Genomic DNA, 18,306 nt, shown 5'->3' with positions numbered 1-18,306 from the left:
TAGTTTATGAAGTTAAATAATTTTCTATTTTGATAAGATATACAAATAAACCTAGCAAAAAGGTAATGCAAATAAACCACAATGAATTTAAGACTAAACAATTAAGTGATAAGGCAATCTCTTAATAGTTTGTTTTTATCAACATGTACACAAATAATAATCTCAATTAGGCTTGCACACTACTGCAAAAATTACAATAAAATTGCACCAGAGAATTTAACACGTGGAGTTTCATAACTTTATTTTGACTAAAATTTATTGAGTGATTACCACGTATCAGGCATTGCACTTTAAGTATATATCATTTCACTCTCGCACTATCTGAGGAAGTAGGTACTATTATTACCACTCCTTTTAAGCACATAGAGCTTAAGCAGTTTGCTAAAGGTCCATTACAAGGGGGCACACCAAGAATTTGAACTGAGGTAATTGTACTGCACAGCTTATGCCCTGCCAATCTTCATTATATAAAAGTTCATTTTTATCTTTTAAAATTTTTTTATTTAAAAAAAATATTTATTTATTTATTTGGCTGCACTGGGTCTTCATTGCCTCATGCGGGATCTTCGTTGCAGCATGCAAACTCTTAGTTGCAGCACGTGGGACCTAGTTCCCTGACCGAATTAGGGACCGGACCCAGGCCCCCTGCATTGGGAGCGCCGAGTCTTAACCACTGGACCACCAGGGAAGTCCTAAAAGTCTGCTTTTAAAAAGCTCTCATCTCAAGGCAAGCGAAAACAAAATTTTAACATACCCAAGGATATAATAAATCCGGTCATGTTTGGCCTGGTAAGGAATAACAGAAGCTCTGTGAACCATACACCTTACTTAATTTAATCACTTGCCTTTATAACTCTCACATGTCATTTAAATCAATAACTTATTTATAGGTAATGATCTAATAAGCTGTTACCTCAGAACAAGGTAAGTATGAAAAACATTTATTCTAGAAACTCACTGTACCTAGAAAGATACTTCACTTTAAAAATGAAGTTCCAGGAAAGCCAAAAAATGGGTTAAAGTTCATAAATGTAAAAATCTCACTTATCTTTGACCTTAAATATTTGCTTGCAATTGTGTACCTGTGAGTATACTTTCTTTTTTTTTTTTTTTTTAATAAATCTATTTATTTTTACTTATTTATTATTTTTGGCTGTGTTCGGTCTTTGTTGCTGTGTGCGGGCTTTCTCTAGTTGCAGCGAGCGGGGGCCACTCTTCACTGCGGTGCGCGGGCTTCTCATTGCGGTGGCTTCTCTTGTTGCAGAGCACAGGCTCTAGAGCGTGCGGGCTTCAGTAGATGTGGCGCGTGGGCTCAGTAGTTGTGGCTCGTGGGCTCTAGAGCGCAGGCTCAGTAGTTGTGGCTCACGGGCTTAGTTGCTCCGCGGCACGTGGGATCTTCCCGGACCAGGGCTTGAACCCGTGTCCCCTGCATTGGCAGGCGGACTCTTAACCACTGTGCCACCAGGGAAGCCCCGAGTATACTTTCTTGAACCTTGCAATCCTTGAGAATGGGGAGGGGGACACAACTCAGTATATTGTTATTTTTTATATACTGAGAAATTCAGAACATTTGTAGACCTTACACGGGTCTTTTAAAAAGCATGTGGAAAGAACTAGGCTTCTTTTGCAAATTTTACATACATTCAACTCGATGCTAAAGCCAGCCTGTAATGGCATTCTAGACTTAATATAATGAAATTTGCAATTTTATAAGATGTATACAAGCTTACTCACTTGTATACATCAAGGCTATCACTAATGCCTAATAAAGAATGAAGTAATAGCCACCAAGAGCTGATAGGCAGGGGGCACAATTCAAGAAAAACTCTGTAGTGTCAGAAGCTAGTAAGGTCTTTTACTGACCTAAAATAAGATGGAATCTCTCAGTGTAGACATCCTCAGGGGACTTTACTGGAGCCCCAGATGATGACCCCTGACACATGGAAGTTGGTGTTACAGGCCTTGAGAGATTAGGTGCTCCCTCATCTGGGTCAGCAACAACAAAGCCTGTGCTTGTAAGCCACAGTGCTGTAGCATGGAGGATAAACGCCCAGGAGTTGTAATAATGCGATTTTGCGTTTTCACTAGTCTCTGCTGTGTAGAAAGCACCACCTACAAAAAAGGGAAAGCAAACAGTTTCAGGAGGAATAAACGAAGAGATTAGCTCACACTACATTTTCCGTTTTATCTGTTACAAGATATAGACCATTTCCATCATCCCAAAAGTTCCTTTGTGACCCTTTCCAGTCAGTCCCCTACACCTCAAGGCAACTACTTTTTTTTAAAAATTTATCTATTTATTTATTTATTATTATTATTATTTTTTGGCCACGTTGGGTCTTCATTGCTGCGCGCGGGGTTTCTCTAATTGCGGCGAGCGGGGGCTACTCTTCATTGCGGTGTGTGGGCTTCTCATTGCCGTGGATTCTCTTGCTGCAGAGCACGGGCTCTAGGCACACGGGCTTCAGTAGTTGTGGTACGAGGGCTCAGCAGTTGTGGCTCGCGGGCTCTAGAGCGCAGGCTCAGTAGTTGTGGCGCACAGGCTTATTAGTTGCTCCTCGGCATGTGGGATCTTCCCAGACGAGGGCTCAAACCTGTGTCCCCTGCACTGGCAGGCAGATTCTTAACCACTGTGCCACCAGGGAAGCCTGGCAACTACTTTTTGACTTTTATCACCACAGATGTTTTGCCTGTGCTTGGACTTCACAGAAATGGAAAAATATCCAGTATGCACTTGTTTGTGACTGAGTTTTTTTCTTTTAATAAATTTATTTATTTTATTTATTTATTTTTGGCTGCACTGGGTCTTCGTTGCTGTGCGCGGGCTTTCTCTAGTTGCGGTGAGTGGGGGCTACTCTTCGTTGCAGTGCGTGGGCTTCTCACTGCGGTGGCTTCTCTTGCTGTGGAGAAAGGGCTCTAGGCATGCGGGCTCAGTAGTTGTGGCTCGCAGATTCTAGAGCACAGGCTCAGTAGTTGTGGCGCACAGGCTTAGTTGCTCTGCGGCATGTGGGATCTTCCCAGACCAGGGCTCGAACCTGTGTCCCCTGCATTGGCAGGCGGATTCTTAACCACCACGCCACCAGGGAAGCCCCCTTTTTTTTATGTTGGCCATTTTTAAAGTTTTTATTCGGGACTTCCCTGGTGGCGTGGTGGTTAAGAATCCGCCTGCCAATGCAGGGGACACAGGTTCGAGTCCCGGTCCGGGAAGATCCCACATGCCGCGGAGCAACTAAGCCCGTGAGCCACAACTACTGAGCCTGTTTGCCACAACTACTGAAGCCCGCGCGCCTAGAGCCCGTGCTCTGAAACAAGAGAAGCCACTGCAGTGAGAAGCCCACACACCGCAAAGAAGAGTAGCCCTCGCTTGCTGCAACTAGAGAAAGCCCGCACGCAGCAACCAAGACGCAACACAGCCAAATAAATAAATAAAAATAAATAAATAATTTAAAAAAAAGTTTGTATTGAATTTGTTACAATACTGCTTCTGTGTCATGTTTCGGTTTTTTTTGGCTACTAGGCACGTGGGATCTTAGCTCCCCAACCAGGGATCAAACCTGCACCCCCTGCATTGGAAGGCGAAGTCTTAACCACTGGATCACCAGGGAAGTCCCTGTGACTAAGTTTTTGCTTAACAATGTTTCCAGAGATTCATCCATGCTGCTATGTTATCAATATTTTGTTATCAGTGATTTTATTTCTCCTGAGCATACAACTGTTGGGTCACAGGGCTGATGTATCCTTACAACTTTATAAGAAATTTACAGGCTAATTCTTAACTTTTTATTTTTAATCACAAAATATTTAAAAACAAATATGTGATGTGTATATGCGTGTTTAGAAGGTGAAAGATTTATAGGATATGAAGAGAAACCAGAGTATGTGTATGCATGTATAAAACAGATACCTATTTACCTATCTCCAAGATTAACATTTTGCCTTTCTTAAATCTCTTTCTTAAAAAACAAACAAAAATCCCCTAAAACTTTGTACACCACTAATTCTTGCCCCTCCTTTTGTAACCACTTTCCTCAAGTCACTGTGAATCACTCTCATTATGGTCTTACACTTTCACTCTAGACGTTTGTATTCATAAATAATAGATGCTGTTATTTCGTGTCTGAGTTTACTTAAGAGGCCTCATACTGTGTGTATCCTTTTTAAACTTGCTTTCCCCCCAACACTATGTTTTAAAGATTTATGTGTCATTAACATTTGCTGATAAATTATGTCAATAAATCACTTTATTTCCATTTTGTTTCCATTTTTAATGCTATTGAAAGGTAAAAAGTACAATAAACACTCCACATATCTTTGTGTATAATTCCAATTAAAATTCTAACAGAACTTGATAGGCTGACCCTAAAATTCATAGCAAAGAGTAAAAAAATAATAGCCATTTTGAAATAACATGAAGATTAAAAGCAGCTACCAAATATCTAATCCATAAAATGCAATATTAATAACTGACTATAAAATTAGATCCCTAAGGGAATCTAAAAAAGAGTAGATATATGTATATGTATAACTGATTCACTTTGCTGTACAGCAGAAACTAACACAACATTGTAAAGCAACTATACTCCAATAAAAATTAATTTAAAAAATTTTAAAAATTAAAAAATAAAATTTGATCCTTATCCTCATTCCACACACACAATATAAATTCTAGCTGGACTAAAGTCCAAAATGTAAAAAAGCAAAACTGTAAAGCTTATATTTCTTTATGACCTTAAGATACAAAGAAGTATCAGGCACTATACAAAAATCATAAACAACTGATTATATTACTTTTAAAAAGGTAAAAGAAAGAGCAAACTACAGGCTGAGAGAAGATACCTGCAAGATATGGAATCACAAAGGAATAGTATTAAACATATGTAAAGGATTAATAAGTCAGTAAGAAAATGTCAAATACTCAGTAGAAAATGGGCAAAGATTATGACTAGGTGATTTATGGAAAAAGAAACTTAAACGTCCCATAAACCGATGAAAAAAGATTCCCAATCAAGGAAATAAACCAATGAAACTCTTTCATACTCATCAGATTGGCAAAAATTATTAACAATGATAACATATAATGATGGGAAGATGTAGAAAAACAGAAGCACGTTGCTGTTTGTATGTAATGTATGTTGTTTGTATACAATGTATGTTGCACATACATTGTTGTAACCACTTTGGAGAGTGATTTGGCAGTGTCTTGTGAGGTAAGACGAGCATGCCTTATGACTTAGAGATTCAACTTCAGGGCCTCCACCCTGAAGCAACTCTCCGGTGCTTATTCTATGAATGAAAATTATTCTGGGAAAATGTTTCAGATAAACATTACCTGCTAACAGAGAATTTTGAAAATACATGTTACTGACTGTCATTCTAGGGATTATGTAAATATTTTCCCCTCTTACCTTCAACAGGAAGCTGGGAGGCAAATTCTGAAGGCAAAGTTAGGAGAGCAAAATCCTGAAGCGCAGCAAGCCAGAGCCTACTTAATGTGCCAAGATCTGCGTGGACTAAGTCAAGCAGCCCGTCTGATGAAATCGACCCGTTTCCGACACTTTCTTCTGAACAGGTCGTCTTCAAAGGTTGTTTGTGGTTTTTATGTCTTTCTACAGCAATTATGTAGACCTGTATAAAGGTTACTTTATAAATAGGAAAATCTCGTACCTACTGAAAAGGTGTTACAATATTTTTATCTTGCTGAAGAGGCAGACTTACCTTGAGCCTGCCTCCTGGACTTAAAATGCACTGTGATACCAAGAAGGTATACATGTGTAACCACACACACAAAACTAGGGTAGAAAGATCTAAAAGCATTATCTTCAGTGAGATATACTGGGATAATAAACATTTGACAAATATGCTGCCACCTTGCAGTTTACAACCATGGCAGCTATAATTAAATGATCACGGCACTCTTTTTCACTAAGCCTAGACATGGCCTTGTAATCCATTTCAACATATGGCTACAGGCAGCCATCTCTGAATTGAAATAAGCTGAATATCTTCTTTCAATGTTACCACTAAATCACTATAAAAAGTTTAACTATATAGATTTAACATGGACTATAGAATGTTGAAGTATTCAACATAGTACATAACGTGTACTATCTCTTTATCCATAACTCCAAAATCCAAAAAGCTCTGAAAAAATCTAAGTTTGTGGGCAAATCAATCTGGTGGCAAAACACAAAAAAATTTATGTGAAGCTATTTATACAGTGTGAATATTCAAACATTTCACACAGATACATGAAAGTGTTTGATTACAGATTCTATGGTATTGTCCCAGACATCCTAGATGGATACATGAAATATGCATCCAAATTTTAAATCCCAAATATATCTGGCTCCAAGGATTTCAGATAATTATGGACCTCAATTACATGGAACTTGTTGGCTAGTCATTACTTTCACTAAGGAGAGAATAGGAGAAAGTAATGGCTTAAGCAAGAGTATAGAGATTCAAATTAGTACAAAGAACACTATATAAGCACAGAGTAATTTATAAAATAGGTTACAGAAATTACAGAATCTCTGTTTGCTCTACTAAAAGCATATGTTTAAAGCATTTAGAGTTGACTGCTAAAGATCATTAGATCCAACTTATTAAATCTAGGCAGAACTATTTCCTGAGATTTGTCAACACTAAATAATGACAAAAATAGACACTTTACAATCTTCTGATTTTAATTAGCCCTACTGAAGGAAACCCTTTCTTAATATGTTGGTTAATTCTCTCAGTTGCAATCTGAGACTATACACTTCATTAAAGTGATATATGAACCAAGACTGGCCAAGTCTGGTAACTGCTGAAGCTGGATGACAGGTATATGTGAGTTCATTGTACTATTCTATTCACTTTTGTATATGTGTAAACATTTCCATCGTAAATTTAAAAATTATATAGCTTTCTTCCTGATTAGAAAAGTAAATAAAGAACAGTTAAGCACTTCCCTCTAAGATTTCTCTAATCTTAGGAAATAAAACAACTTACTTAATATTCAAGTCACTTTATGAAAGAGCACTAAAAAATATTAACATATGTGTTATAGAGTTGACAGAATATATGAGCAAACCCACATTTCCAATAATTCAGGTTTCAATAAAAGTTGATTTCCATTGGCTATTATTAAAGTCTCTCATGACTGCCCCTGCTTAAAGCAGCAGATAACAGACAACAGAGGGCACTCTAGAATCCTTGGCCAAAATATCAATTAGCATATAAATACATCTCATGTTGAAAGTCTTCTGTTAACCTTAAACATAGACTTATTTGTGTTTTAAACAGCTAACTTCAGTTTATGGCCTAAGATGTTTATTAACAACTTCCAAAATTCTAGTCATAAATTGAGAAGTACTAACCTCTGCCCAGGCTTTTAGCACAGCTAAGATCTCCATGGTAGAAGCACTTTCATTATATAAGTGACTTAGAGCTTCTTTTCCAACCTGAATTTTTGTTAATGATGCAACAAGCAACTGATGAACTCTTCGGAGATCATTAAGGTCACTTACAACTCCACTTGCTATCCAGGCACTGCAAACCTAGTTTTTTAAGAAAATCAAAGGCTATATTTAAGAATTATGAACACCCCCTTTGTGAGTTCAGCAAAGCTCACCCATATCTCGGGAATCTGGTCATTGAAATCATCTTGCTATCAAGAAACCCCAAGGGATACTGGTGATAATGATAGTCAAAGCCAGCATTTCAAAAGGGAATGAAGTCTTAAGGTTGAAAAAAGGAAACCGTTCTAATAAGTATATAAATCAGAGTTTCAGATGTTATTAACACAGTGAAATTAAGCCATGAAAGGCATCACTTTCATAAATGCTTGGATTAACATTTGAATTATATCTCCAATCTTGACTATTTCATCTTATTATTATTTTAAAATCAGCGATTAATTGCATAGTTAATTATTTTATCTTTCTTGAAAGATAAATGACCTACCATTTAAACCTCAATGAAGATTTTGATTCTTTTGAAGATATTTTTAATTTTTAAAACAAAACATCATTAATAATTCTCCAGTTCAAAAAGTTTACTCAATTATCAGAGGTTATCTATAAAGGTTTTCCTAGGTGTCACCATATTTCTCTTTTACTACAGAAAATTTATTTTTCTTTTATCATATATTTATTTAGTTTGCATCTCATTTCACAAAAGATTTCAAGTGGCTTACAGCGAGAACACATATAATAAAACAATGATAAATTAGACTCAGGACAACAGTTCACACACTTCTATGAATATTTGAAGGCACTCAAACATTTCCTAAATACAAATGAATTTAGAAATTTGAAAAAACTGAGTAAAATTATAATTAATTTGATTCACATCAGTTCTGCTTTTAATTATTTCAGGCCATTCAGGTCTGGATATTGAATGTCTGACAACCACACCAAGAAAAGCAACTATTTAAAATTGTATATTATATGGCTCTCAGCTATATGAAAAAAAGCTCAACCTCACTTGAAATACAAATCTAAACTATCCTGAGATACCCTTTTTACTCCATCATATACACAAAAATCTAAGTTTGACAACTCACAATGCTGCTGAGACTTTGGGGAAATAGGCACTTGCATACAGTGCTGGTAGGAGTTTAAATTGGTAAACTCCTGTAATATACTCTTTAACCCAGCAATTCAATTTTAGGGAATTTATCTCACAGATATGCTTAGACCCAGTGAAATGACCTATGCAGAAAGAAGGTCATTCACTGCAGCAGTATCCATAATAGCAAAAGACGAAAAAACCCATATTTCCATCCCTAGGGAGCTGGTGACATACCCATATATTGGATTACCATGCAGTTATGAGAAAGAAAAAGTTCTCTAAACTTAAAAAGCAAAGGAAAAGGGGCAACTGAGATTAATGGTTAGACAACTATAATGTAGAACCTTGGTATCGAATACTAACTGGAGAGCTGCTTCCTAAGAGAGGGTTTTTCTTAAAATTTATCTTTTTAACCATTTACCTGACATGCTTTGGCAGTGACGTCAGGTGGCGTCTCTGAGGTGAAGGCTGGTCTAAGTGCCGCTCCTACCTGGCAAGAAATTACAGGCTCATTCAAGCATCAAAAAGTAAGATAGCACAAATTTTTTCTCTTTAAAATTAGTTTTTTTAAAAATCAGTTATTTATAATAGGTATTATGAACACCTTTTGTTTTTGCCTGCCCAGCATATCTTCCCGTTTTTAGCTAAGTGCATCCGAGTTTTCCTTTGGGGAACCTTCTCTCTCCACAACTCTCAGCCCATGTTGTTGCTATGGAGTTGTGAGCACTCTCTGGCTCCAGGGACCCACACTGGGATAATGAAAGCTCTCCTGAGGACATCTGCTAGGAGTACCAGGAAAGAAGCGCTCTCTTTAAAAGACTCTGGATGCTAAGAGAGCCACCTTGATACCACTTGGAGAGGGCAAACTTGAGAATAAAGCCAGTGCAGAAGAAAGCAGATCATTTCTATCATTTGCAATTTTAAGAGGATTAAAAATATAACAGAGCTCCCCTTAAGTAAGTTGAATTATAATATTTTAGTCTAACGTGATTAGTTGTATCTAACTCCTGTCCCTTCCTTTTGCTCTTTCCCTAAACACACATTGGCATTACCTGCTGGGAAGATGTGATGGAGCCTGCTGACCAACTGGGGAACTGCTCTGGATTCCCTAACTGCCAGCCATCAGAAGCTGCCTTTGAATCATGAGAGGTATCCTTGGATGAATGCTACTGAAGGATTACATGTGATGTGTGTGATAGAATATGTGATGATTTTGTTATCTTCCTTGTTCCTCCTAGGCTGCTCAATGCACCAGTCAAAAAAACACCAGTTAAAAAGCTTACAGAACCAGTAATAGAAACCTGAATTCTTTTCCAAGTCTAGGGGAAAAAAAGGAGGTTATATCTAGACTAGGAGTAATAATTTGAAGATGAAACCGGCATGTAGCCTAAATGGAATGTTTATTAATGATTTGGTGTTATCTTAGCTTATTTGGATATTTTGTAAAGAATTTCATTATCAAAGACCTTTGGACTTCCCTGGTGGCGCAGTGGTTAAGAATCCGCCTGCCAATGCAGGGGACACGGGTTCGAGCCCTGGTCCGGGAAGATCCCACATGCCGCGGAGCAACTAAGCCTGTGCGCCACAACTACTGAGCCTGTGCTCTAGAGCCCACGTGCCACAACTACTGAAGCCCGTGTGCCTAGAGCCCGTGCTCCACAACAAGAGAAGCCACCGCAATGAGAAGCCTGTGCACTGCAACAAAGAGCAGCCCCCGCTCGCAACAACTAGAGAAAGCCCGCGCACAGCAATGAAGACCGAACGCAGCCAAAAATAAATAAATTTTTTTTAAAAAAAGAACAATACCTATCCCACAGGGTTATTGTTAAAGAGTAACTTAGCAAATGAATATTAAAAAAAAAAAGCCCTTTATTCCCCCAAAATTACCAAAAAGGTTTTAATTATGAAAATTAACCTTTAGCATTATAAAAGACCTGTTTTATGTATTATTTTGCTTTCACATGACGATTTCTTCTTTAAACATATACTGATTATACTGGTGATATATTAGCAGAGACACATACTCATTTACGTATTAAAAGGTGACATGCCAATTAGTTTCACTTTTAATAATAATAAAGTTCTCTAGTAGAAAGAGCTTACATTGGCTTGATACTGTTCTAGAATCACATGACCTGGAAACTCTGGTTCTGGAATAGCTGCAAATCGCCGAATAACGACTAACAGTGTTTCAAGGCCAGAAAGACGGAGCTGATCACTGTGATCTGTGGCAGCCATAAAAGCCATGCGAATTAAGTCAGCAAGATGTAGCACCAAAAAGTCACCTGCAATATTAAAAAAAATATATCTTATTAAGAAAAAGAATACGCTGGAACTAAGATTTATGTTAAGTGATCATTTTTCCTCCTTTTAATTTCATAACCTAGACTTTCTTTTAAGTACTTCTGATTTGATTTACATTTTACTGTTTGTTAAATACAGACTTTAAAGCTGGTTTTACTGTACCAGTGCAAATACTCACATACAAACAACTATCCCAAAGCAAGTAATTATACAGCTATGCAAAAACAAAGGCAGAATTAGCATCCTTTAAATGAGTACTAATAGTACCTTCAATAAAAATTTTGTTCAGACTTTCTGATAAAAGTACATTAGAATGTACTTAGGAGACTTTGGGTTTTGATGAATTAGGCAGTAATTTAATCATCCTCTTTACATCAAGTTGAGGCTAAAAGACCTAATGTCCCTTTAAAAAAAGTTTTATGTGGTTCTTTATATGGACTACATTACCTTACTTTTTTGCATGTCCTGCCACACACACAAATGATGGGAGCATAAAAATATTTCTAGCTGTGAAATTATAAATGATAATTCCTTTCACGCCTACAACATATTCTTTGGTATAATAATTCTACTGGGGAGAGACATAAGACAATCATTTAACACTGTTCCAACAATAAAATGTTTACAGGTACAACTAACCTTTACCTAAAAAATATGTGAGACTAAGTCAAAGAAGTATACTAGTTATAGGTCACACTGAAGAAACCAACTCATCTTAGTAAGTGCCAATTACAGTTTTAACTGGGAGCACAGGAGTCAGTAAGCACCTATAACACACTAATTTTATACCTATCAGAATAGTGCTCATCACAAATAAGAGACTCAATAAATGCTTGCTTGAAAAACAATTAAAATATTAATACCTAATTCACACTCTCAGACTGACAATAACAACATCTTGCCTTATGATTCTTTTGTCAGGTAAAGGATATTTCCAAGGCACTGAGATATGAGCATTGAGTCTTTGAACATATGTGCTTAAGTGATTTTAAAAAATTAGACATTAAACCATAACCCACAGGCATTTAGGTAAAAATAATAAAACCGAACAATAAAAGGTCAAAATGGTCTTACAACACGGTTTACTTTACATTGAGATAGACTTAAATGTTTTCTAGGAAATATCCGTGAAACCAAAATAATCTATGAGCAAAACTGCTCTAAGTTACCATTCAGAAAATAAAATTTAGAAAATAAAATTTGGGAACTAGCTAATGTACATACTACTTTCCAAGAACATGACTATTCTCTATAAACTTAATATATCACACAAGTCCACTAAACAAAAGTGAATGAGAATTTAAGAAGTTTAATCATTAAAAATGTATTTGAACATTAAAAATACACTATAGGCAGAGAGCATTTCAATGTATATCATTTGGTCTTTTCATTATTATGCCACTTACTTCTTGAATCCCTTTTTTTCATTTCTTGTGCTAAAGTGATGTCAAAATGTGCACTGTGTGCATTCTCACACTGGTTAATTATCCTGCAGACACATTCAGCAGCAAAGACTCTTGTAGCCCATCGCGGATTGGTAAAAGGATGAGGTCTGCCATCATTTCTGATGGTCAGAACTGAGGCATCATCCCCTTTATCTCCTTCCTCTTCTTGCATTGTATCCACACAAGTTACAGTTGTAAAATCTTTTATCAAGGGAGAATACACATAATTACAATCAGTTGGAAGATATATTTATAAAGGGACACAATGACTTCAAGTACAGACTAGAATTACTGTTGATCAAAATGACTACTAATAACAGTGGTATCTAAAGAAATGCTAAAAAAACTATTCTTAAAAAATGACAAAGTTGTTAAATTATATTTAAAGTGAAAACTGAACATGATACTAGAATAATTATCAATCCCCTGTATGTAGATGGATATACTTAAGGAAGCTCAGAATTCCCTAGTAGGGAGTGTGGTGGATAGAACTAGAGATGTTGTTTTAACACTGGGGCCTTGAATGAATTTAAGAAGGTTCCTGAACCCACTAAAAATGTCCAAAAATATTTTTCTCAGGACAGACCCATTGCTGTAATTACAGTCTCAAATTGTCCTGATGGCCAGAGCCATTAAGTAGTAAATTATTTCCCCTTAATATTATACTAACTGCTAACTTATTAACTCTGTTTAACTCGACTTAAATTGGAACTTATGCTTTAAAACAAACCAACTTGTTTTTCTTAAATTATCTTGTCTGTCAACATTTTTTGAGTGTGATACAATAGATAGCAATGATGTTACAAATAAAGTTAAGGCAAACTCCTGCCTTAAAACTGAGAAGTAAACAGAGACTGAAATGTGTGTTTTCCTAATAAGAAGGGATAGAGGCAAACTACAAAGGATAAAGAATAAATGGTGAAATAAAATTGAGCTATTAAAAATTTTTAAAAAGATAGGTAAGATACCAGAAAAGTATAATCAACCTATCTATGCACATATATTTTTTTCTTTTAAAGAAGTCCTTCTAAGTTCTTCAGTAGTGGGGATAGAGGAGAACATTAAAGAAGGAAAACATGTAGAGCATAATGGTTGAAAGAGCAGGTATAAATCACTGGAAGAGTACCAACAAGAACAGAAGTAGACAGAGAAGAATATTAAAAAAAAATGCCAGAAATTTTATGGTACCTTAAAAAATGCCAGAAATTTTATGGTACCTTTCTTCCTTTCACATAACTTAACTCAGAGACCAAAGCTACATTAAATTATAAGGCTTAAGTAACTGAGTTGAGAGCTACTGAAATATTATGAAAAGTTAGATTTTAAAGTCATGTAGGCTAAGGTTTGAATACATCTGTGTGTGTCTTTGGGAAAATTACTTAACCTTTCCAAGTCTTGTTTTGTCTCGTGTAAAATGGAATAATACTGCCTACTCATAGGATGGTTAAAGGATTAAATCATATAAAATATGTACAGTACCTGGAACAGAATTGGTTTCTATCCTCTTTCTTCCTCATTTATTTTCTTAGTCCAGGATATAAATTTTAAAGACTCTAACACACTTTCTCACTAATAATTATCTTGTACTAACAAAAACATTCGAGAAATAACACTATATTTTAAATGAACATTATTAAGAGTATAGAAACTGGCTTGCTCAAAATGTCATAACTTTTGGTGAGTTTTCTATTAAGTTGATTTGAGGCAACACCTCAAATATTTCTCATATGTATGAAAATAAATGATGGGGCTGCTGTAAGTTAGGTCATCCCTTTTATAGCATAAATAACAATTCTAATTTTTAGTTTGTTTTTCACAGGAAAGTCATATAAGACAATTATAAGAGAAAAAAAAAGTAGGCTTTTAAGTGTTGGACTTCAACACTAGCATTAGAATCTCCATTAAAGAAAACAACAAGCAATTACAACCCAAATATCCAGACTGATAAATTGTCACTAGCAAACAATTTTATATATGCTTTTACTTTTAATTTTATTATATTGGCTGGTAATCACCAATACTTACCAGCTGATGCAGCGAGTACATCTTTACAAAGCTTTAACCAAAAGGAGAGTTTATCCACTGCCATAGATGTGAGCATATGGTTTAATGTCTCTTTGATATCATGGCATAATCTCCCATCTGTCTCTTGGTCAAGTAAGGTCAGTAAGGCCCCTTCAAGGCCCACTTCTCTGATGTTAGCATCTGACAAGAAGAAAATCGATGATCTAAGTAATACAGAAAACAAAACTGCCATATGAGAAGCACACACATTCAGTAGTTATTAAAATATTACATGCAAATATATTCTAAAGAACTAGTCCAAATATTGCACCTCAACCTACTGAGGTCTGTTTTAGTTCACAATTCAAGTTTGGTAATTATTCACAACACTGCAAAGTTATTTTTTATGCAATGTCATTGAAAGATAAATCTTTATTAAGAGTTAACTAATATGTTTTCCTTAAATTAGGTAAACACTTAAACCCAATTAGCATTCAATACTTATAAAAATTTATACAATGTTTCTTGGTATGATTATTTTATCTTCTCTTTAAAGTTAATTCAAATAAATAATCATAATTAAGTTTTACTTATTCTGGTACAAAAGCTTTACATTTATTAACATGAGAGTAAAACTCAGAAAACAACTATTGTATGGAGAACAGTGTTTAATTACTGCAACTAAGCTACAGTGGATCTAAAGAAGACTATTGAATTAATATAAATTACTACACAGTATTATCACTGCAAAGTAATAAATCATCTCAAAAAAGAAATATAAACCTTGATCTAGTGTCTATTTCCTCTAATTCTGAAAATGTCAAAAGAACATATACATTTTCTCTTGAAGATTTAACTCATTTGGCAATTATGAAAGCATTTAGTTCTAAAGATTATGCTACTATTTTAAAAGAGGAGTTATCTTTTAAAGATCAGAAGGAGGAGGTAGAAATGTTTCTGATTAGGAGTCCGTAAGTCAGAACAGCCCAATGTAATGTGTGAGTCATGACCGGATCATAAATTTGGATGGGGGTGAGAGGGGTAGGAAAGAGTTTATAAAGGACTTTTTTTTTTTTTAATAATGGGAAATTTATGTGAGGACTGTACATTCTATGAAGCTACTAAATTAATGTTGATTTTACTAGGTATGGAAATAACATGTGGTCATGTAGGAGAATATCCTTGAAAAATGCAAATAAGTATTTAGGGGTGAACCATCATGATGCCTGCAACCTGCTTTCAGATGGTTTGGCACGAGGTTTGTGTATGTGTGTATATATACTGAGAGATATATAAAATGAGTGTCATAAAGATAGTAGGTGAACCTATGTGTTTGCTGCACATTTCTTTCAACTTTTCCATGGGTTTGAAAAATTACAAAACTTTTAAAAAGGAATTATATAATGAGTTCTTTACTATAATTTTTTTTAAAATTTTATTAATTTTATTTTTGGCTGTGTTGGGTCTTCATTGCTGAGCATGGGTTTTCTCTAGTTGCGGTGGCTTCTCTTGCTGCGGAGCACAGGCTCTCTGCCCGCGGGCCTCAGTAGTTGTGGCACGCGGGCTCAGTACTTGTGGCTCTCAGGCTCTAGAGCGCAGGCTCAGTAGTTGTGGCGCATGGGCTTAGCTGCTCCGCAGCATGTGGGATCTTCCCGGACCAGGGCTCAAACCTGTGTCCCCTGCACTGGCAGGCGGGTTCTTAAGCACTATGCCACCAGAGAAGCCCCTTTACTATAATTTTAATCATATAGCTAATTCAATAATTATTTACCAGTACAGTTACATAATAAAATCCTAAAGCAACAAATAAAGATAATTCCAGTGGTGAATGTAAGTTAAAGGTCACTTTGGGGAGAATACCACACATTAACCATGTTCTGCAACCTGTCTGATGACTACTATACCAGTTCAGCAATGCTGATAAACTCAAGTCAGAGCAAAGGTTTTAGTATAATAATAAAACTAATTTAAAGAGCACAGCATGACAGTAAAATACACTATAGATCTGAGAACTTTAGATACTGGAAAGCTTTATGAAGTCTGAGACCTTCTAAAAGTGTGATAGCACTTGGGAAACTATATACTTTTAAAGTGTAAGATATTATCATTACTATTTTTATAGGCTGTTTGAATTTATATGCACGTTTGAGTTATTCACATAATTTTAAAATGAAGAGACACGCTTAAAACAAATCTTACTTGCCAAGAAATCCTTTAATTCAGCTCTAAAATATAGAAAGGGTATAAAAATCCTTTAACTTGAAGCAGATTCATCTATGAGAAATTTTATTGAATGAGATTTAGGGGGAAGAAAGGCATATATGATAAAATGACTTCAGCGCTAAATCCAATTTCAATCCATTATAGTGAAAAAACTCATTTGAAACCAATGGCTCTCAAACTTCAGTACCATTATCATTATTGTAGAAAAATAAGTAAGAGATTGCTGGGCTCTACTCCCAGATTTCTGGCCTAGCAGACTTGGGATGGGGCCCAATAATCTGCATTTGTAACAAGTTCCAAGGTGAGGTGGATGTCGCTGGTGTAGGGGGCCTAAGACTGAGAACCATTACTCTAAACCAGTAACATCACTGGGTGGAATGATCATCACTGTTAGCAATTATCACTTGTAGCAGGTTTAAGGCATTATATACTAACTTTTAAATTTCGTTTTAAAAACTCATGTTTATATGGAAGATGTAAGATTAAAACAATCATCTGAGCTGGAGATAATACTGATAAAAAGAATTACCTGGAGTCAACTCTTCTCTGCTATCCTTAGCAAGCATAACAGCGTGTTCTGAAACTTCAGCTGCTTCTCTCTGAACAAGCTGACGTAAACAAGCCAGTACTGCTCGTCTCAGTAACAAATAGGGACTACAAAGATTCACCTGAAAAACACCATTTGGGAAGTAAAAGAGCTGAAATTCTTGGTGGCATTCAATACATCTAATAGATATTCACTGGACCCCTCCTGATTGTGTCCAGCCCATCATTGGGCTGGACACAATTTATTAAATACACAGAAACTTCAACTATCCTAGCACATATTTTTTATTATACAACTTAGAAACAGCTTAAGGAGTAATACATGTACTTATTAGGCAATATTCATAAACAAATCCAAGCAAAAGCCTCCTGACAATGTTAGAAGACATAAAATGTATATGAGTAAAACAGTTCTGAGAGACAAAAGAGATACAATTGAGAAAGAATTTATTTGCAGCTTATATATATGTGCTCATGGAACTATATTATAATGTTTTATGAATCTCTAAGTAGAAGTTTATAAAAATCCATATAAGCACTGTAGCATACTGGTTAAAATGGAGGCTCTGGAGTCAAACTGTCTCAGTTTGAGTCCTAGATCCATGACTTACTAGCTGTGTGACCCTGGGCAAGTTATTTAACCTCTCTGTGTCTCAGTTTCCTCATTTGTTATATGGAGATAACACTACCCCCATCTCACAGGGCTGTTGTGAAGTCAACACAAAGAAACATGCCAAAGTGCTTATTAGCACAGTACCTGGCAAATAGTAAGCACTCAATAAATGTTAGTTATTATTAATGCAGCCTCTATCAGTAGTAGTTTATTCAGATGCCATACATAGTAAGTAAATGCATTTTCAAATAAAGGCAGAAAGAGTCTTACTCAGAAAACATATTCACCGAAAATGCTCTCTAGAAACAACATTATAGATAGCAAATTTTATACATGTGTATCTACTTATATATGAATATACATATATGTACATAGATATGTAAATATCTTAGCAATAGAGAATATTTCTGCTCAGAATGATAGGCTCAATACATATTCTTTTTACTGCGAAGTATTTAAACCATGTAAATCTCAATAGGTTGTGTCTACCTAGGGTAAATGATACGATTGGTGATATACCTTAAATGAGCAATTAAAACAAGTCAAAGGTTTCTGGATACCAATTCTTAATGATTTCATAAGTAGAATAAAGCCTAGAGATTTTGAAATTTATTT

The 18,306-nt window shown here is 35.7% G+C and overlaps 2 protein-coding genes across 21 annotated transcripts in view; one reads left to right on the top strand and one right to left on the bottom strand.

Annotated features, from left to right (window-relative positions):
- The window catches only part of LOC309625084 (uncharacterized protein), a 74,923-nt gene extending 64,381 nt beyond the window's left edge, over window positions 1-10,542 (top strand). For 8 of the 11 annotated variants that reach the window (XM_082384224.1, XM_082384226.1, XM_082384231.1 and 5 more), the window contains 3 exons: window positions 5,415-5,582; window positions 9,620-9,705; window positions 9,795-10,542. The gene's annotated coding sequence lies outside the window, so the exon portion shown is untranslated. Of the gene's footprint in view, window positions 1-3,517; window positions 3,971-5,414; window positions 5,583-8,994; window positions 9,084-9,619; window positions 9,706-9,794 lie in introns of those variants that run through there. The other 3 variants (XM_082384223.1, XM_082384232.1, XM_082384227.1) reach the window with 2 other exon arrangements.
- HEATR5A (HEAT repeat containing 5A) overlaps window positions 1-18,306 on the bottom strand; it is a 116,743-nt gene that overhangs the window by 13,434 nt on the left and 85,003 nt on the right. For all 10 annotated transcript variants that reach the window (XM_082384038.1, XM_082384039.1, XM_082384044.1 and 7 more), the window contains 8 exons: window positions 17,062-17,200; window positions 14,331-14,510; window positions 12,267-12,506; window positions 10,660-10,841; window positions 8,978-9,046; window positions 7,362-7,541; window positions 5,406-5,625; window positions 1,864-2,112 (listed from right to left, as the gene is read on the bottom strand). In XM_082384038.1, the coding sequence (XP_082240164.1) occupies window positions 1,864-2,112; window positions 5,406-5,625; window positions 7,362-7,541; window positions 8,978-9,046; window positions 10,660-10,841; window positions 12,267-12,506; window positions 14,331-14,510; window positions 17,062-17,200 (1,459 nt within the window). The remainder of the gene's footprint in view (window positions 1-1,863; window positions 2,113-5,405; window positions 5,626-7,361; window positions 7,542-8,977; window positions 9,047-10,659; window positions 10,842-12,266; window positions 12,507-14,330; window positions 14,511-17,061; window positions 17,201-18,306) is intronic.

The sequence above is a fragment of the Balaenoptera borealis genome, assembly GCF_965194805.1.
Source record: "Balaenoptera borealis genome assembly, chromosome: 3".
Classification (NCBI taxonomy): Eukaryota; Metazoa; Chordata; class Mammalia; order Artiodactyla; family Balaenopteridae; genus Balaenoptera; species Balaenoptera borealis.
The sequence above is the reverse complement of the archived record's forward strand: the minus strand, read 5'-3'. Positions and strand labels throughout refer to the sequence as shown.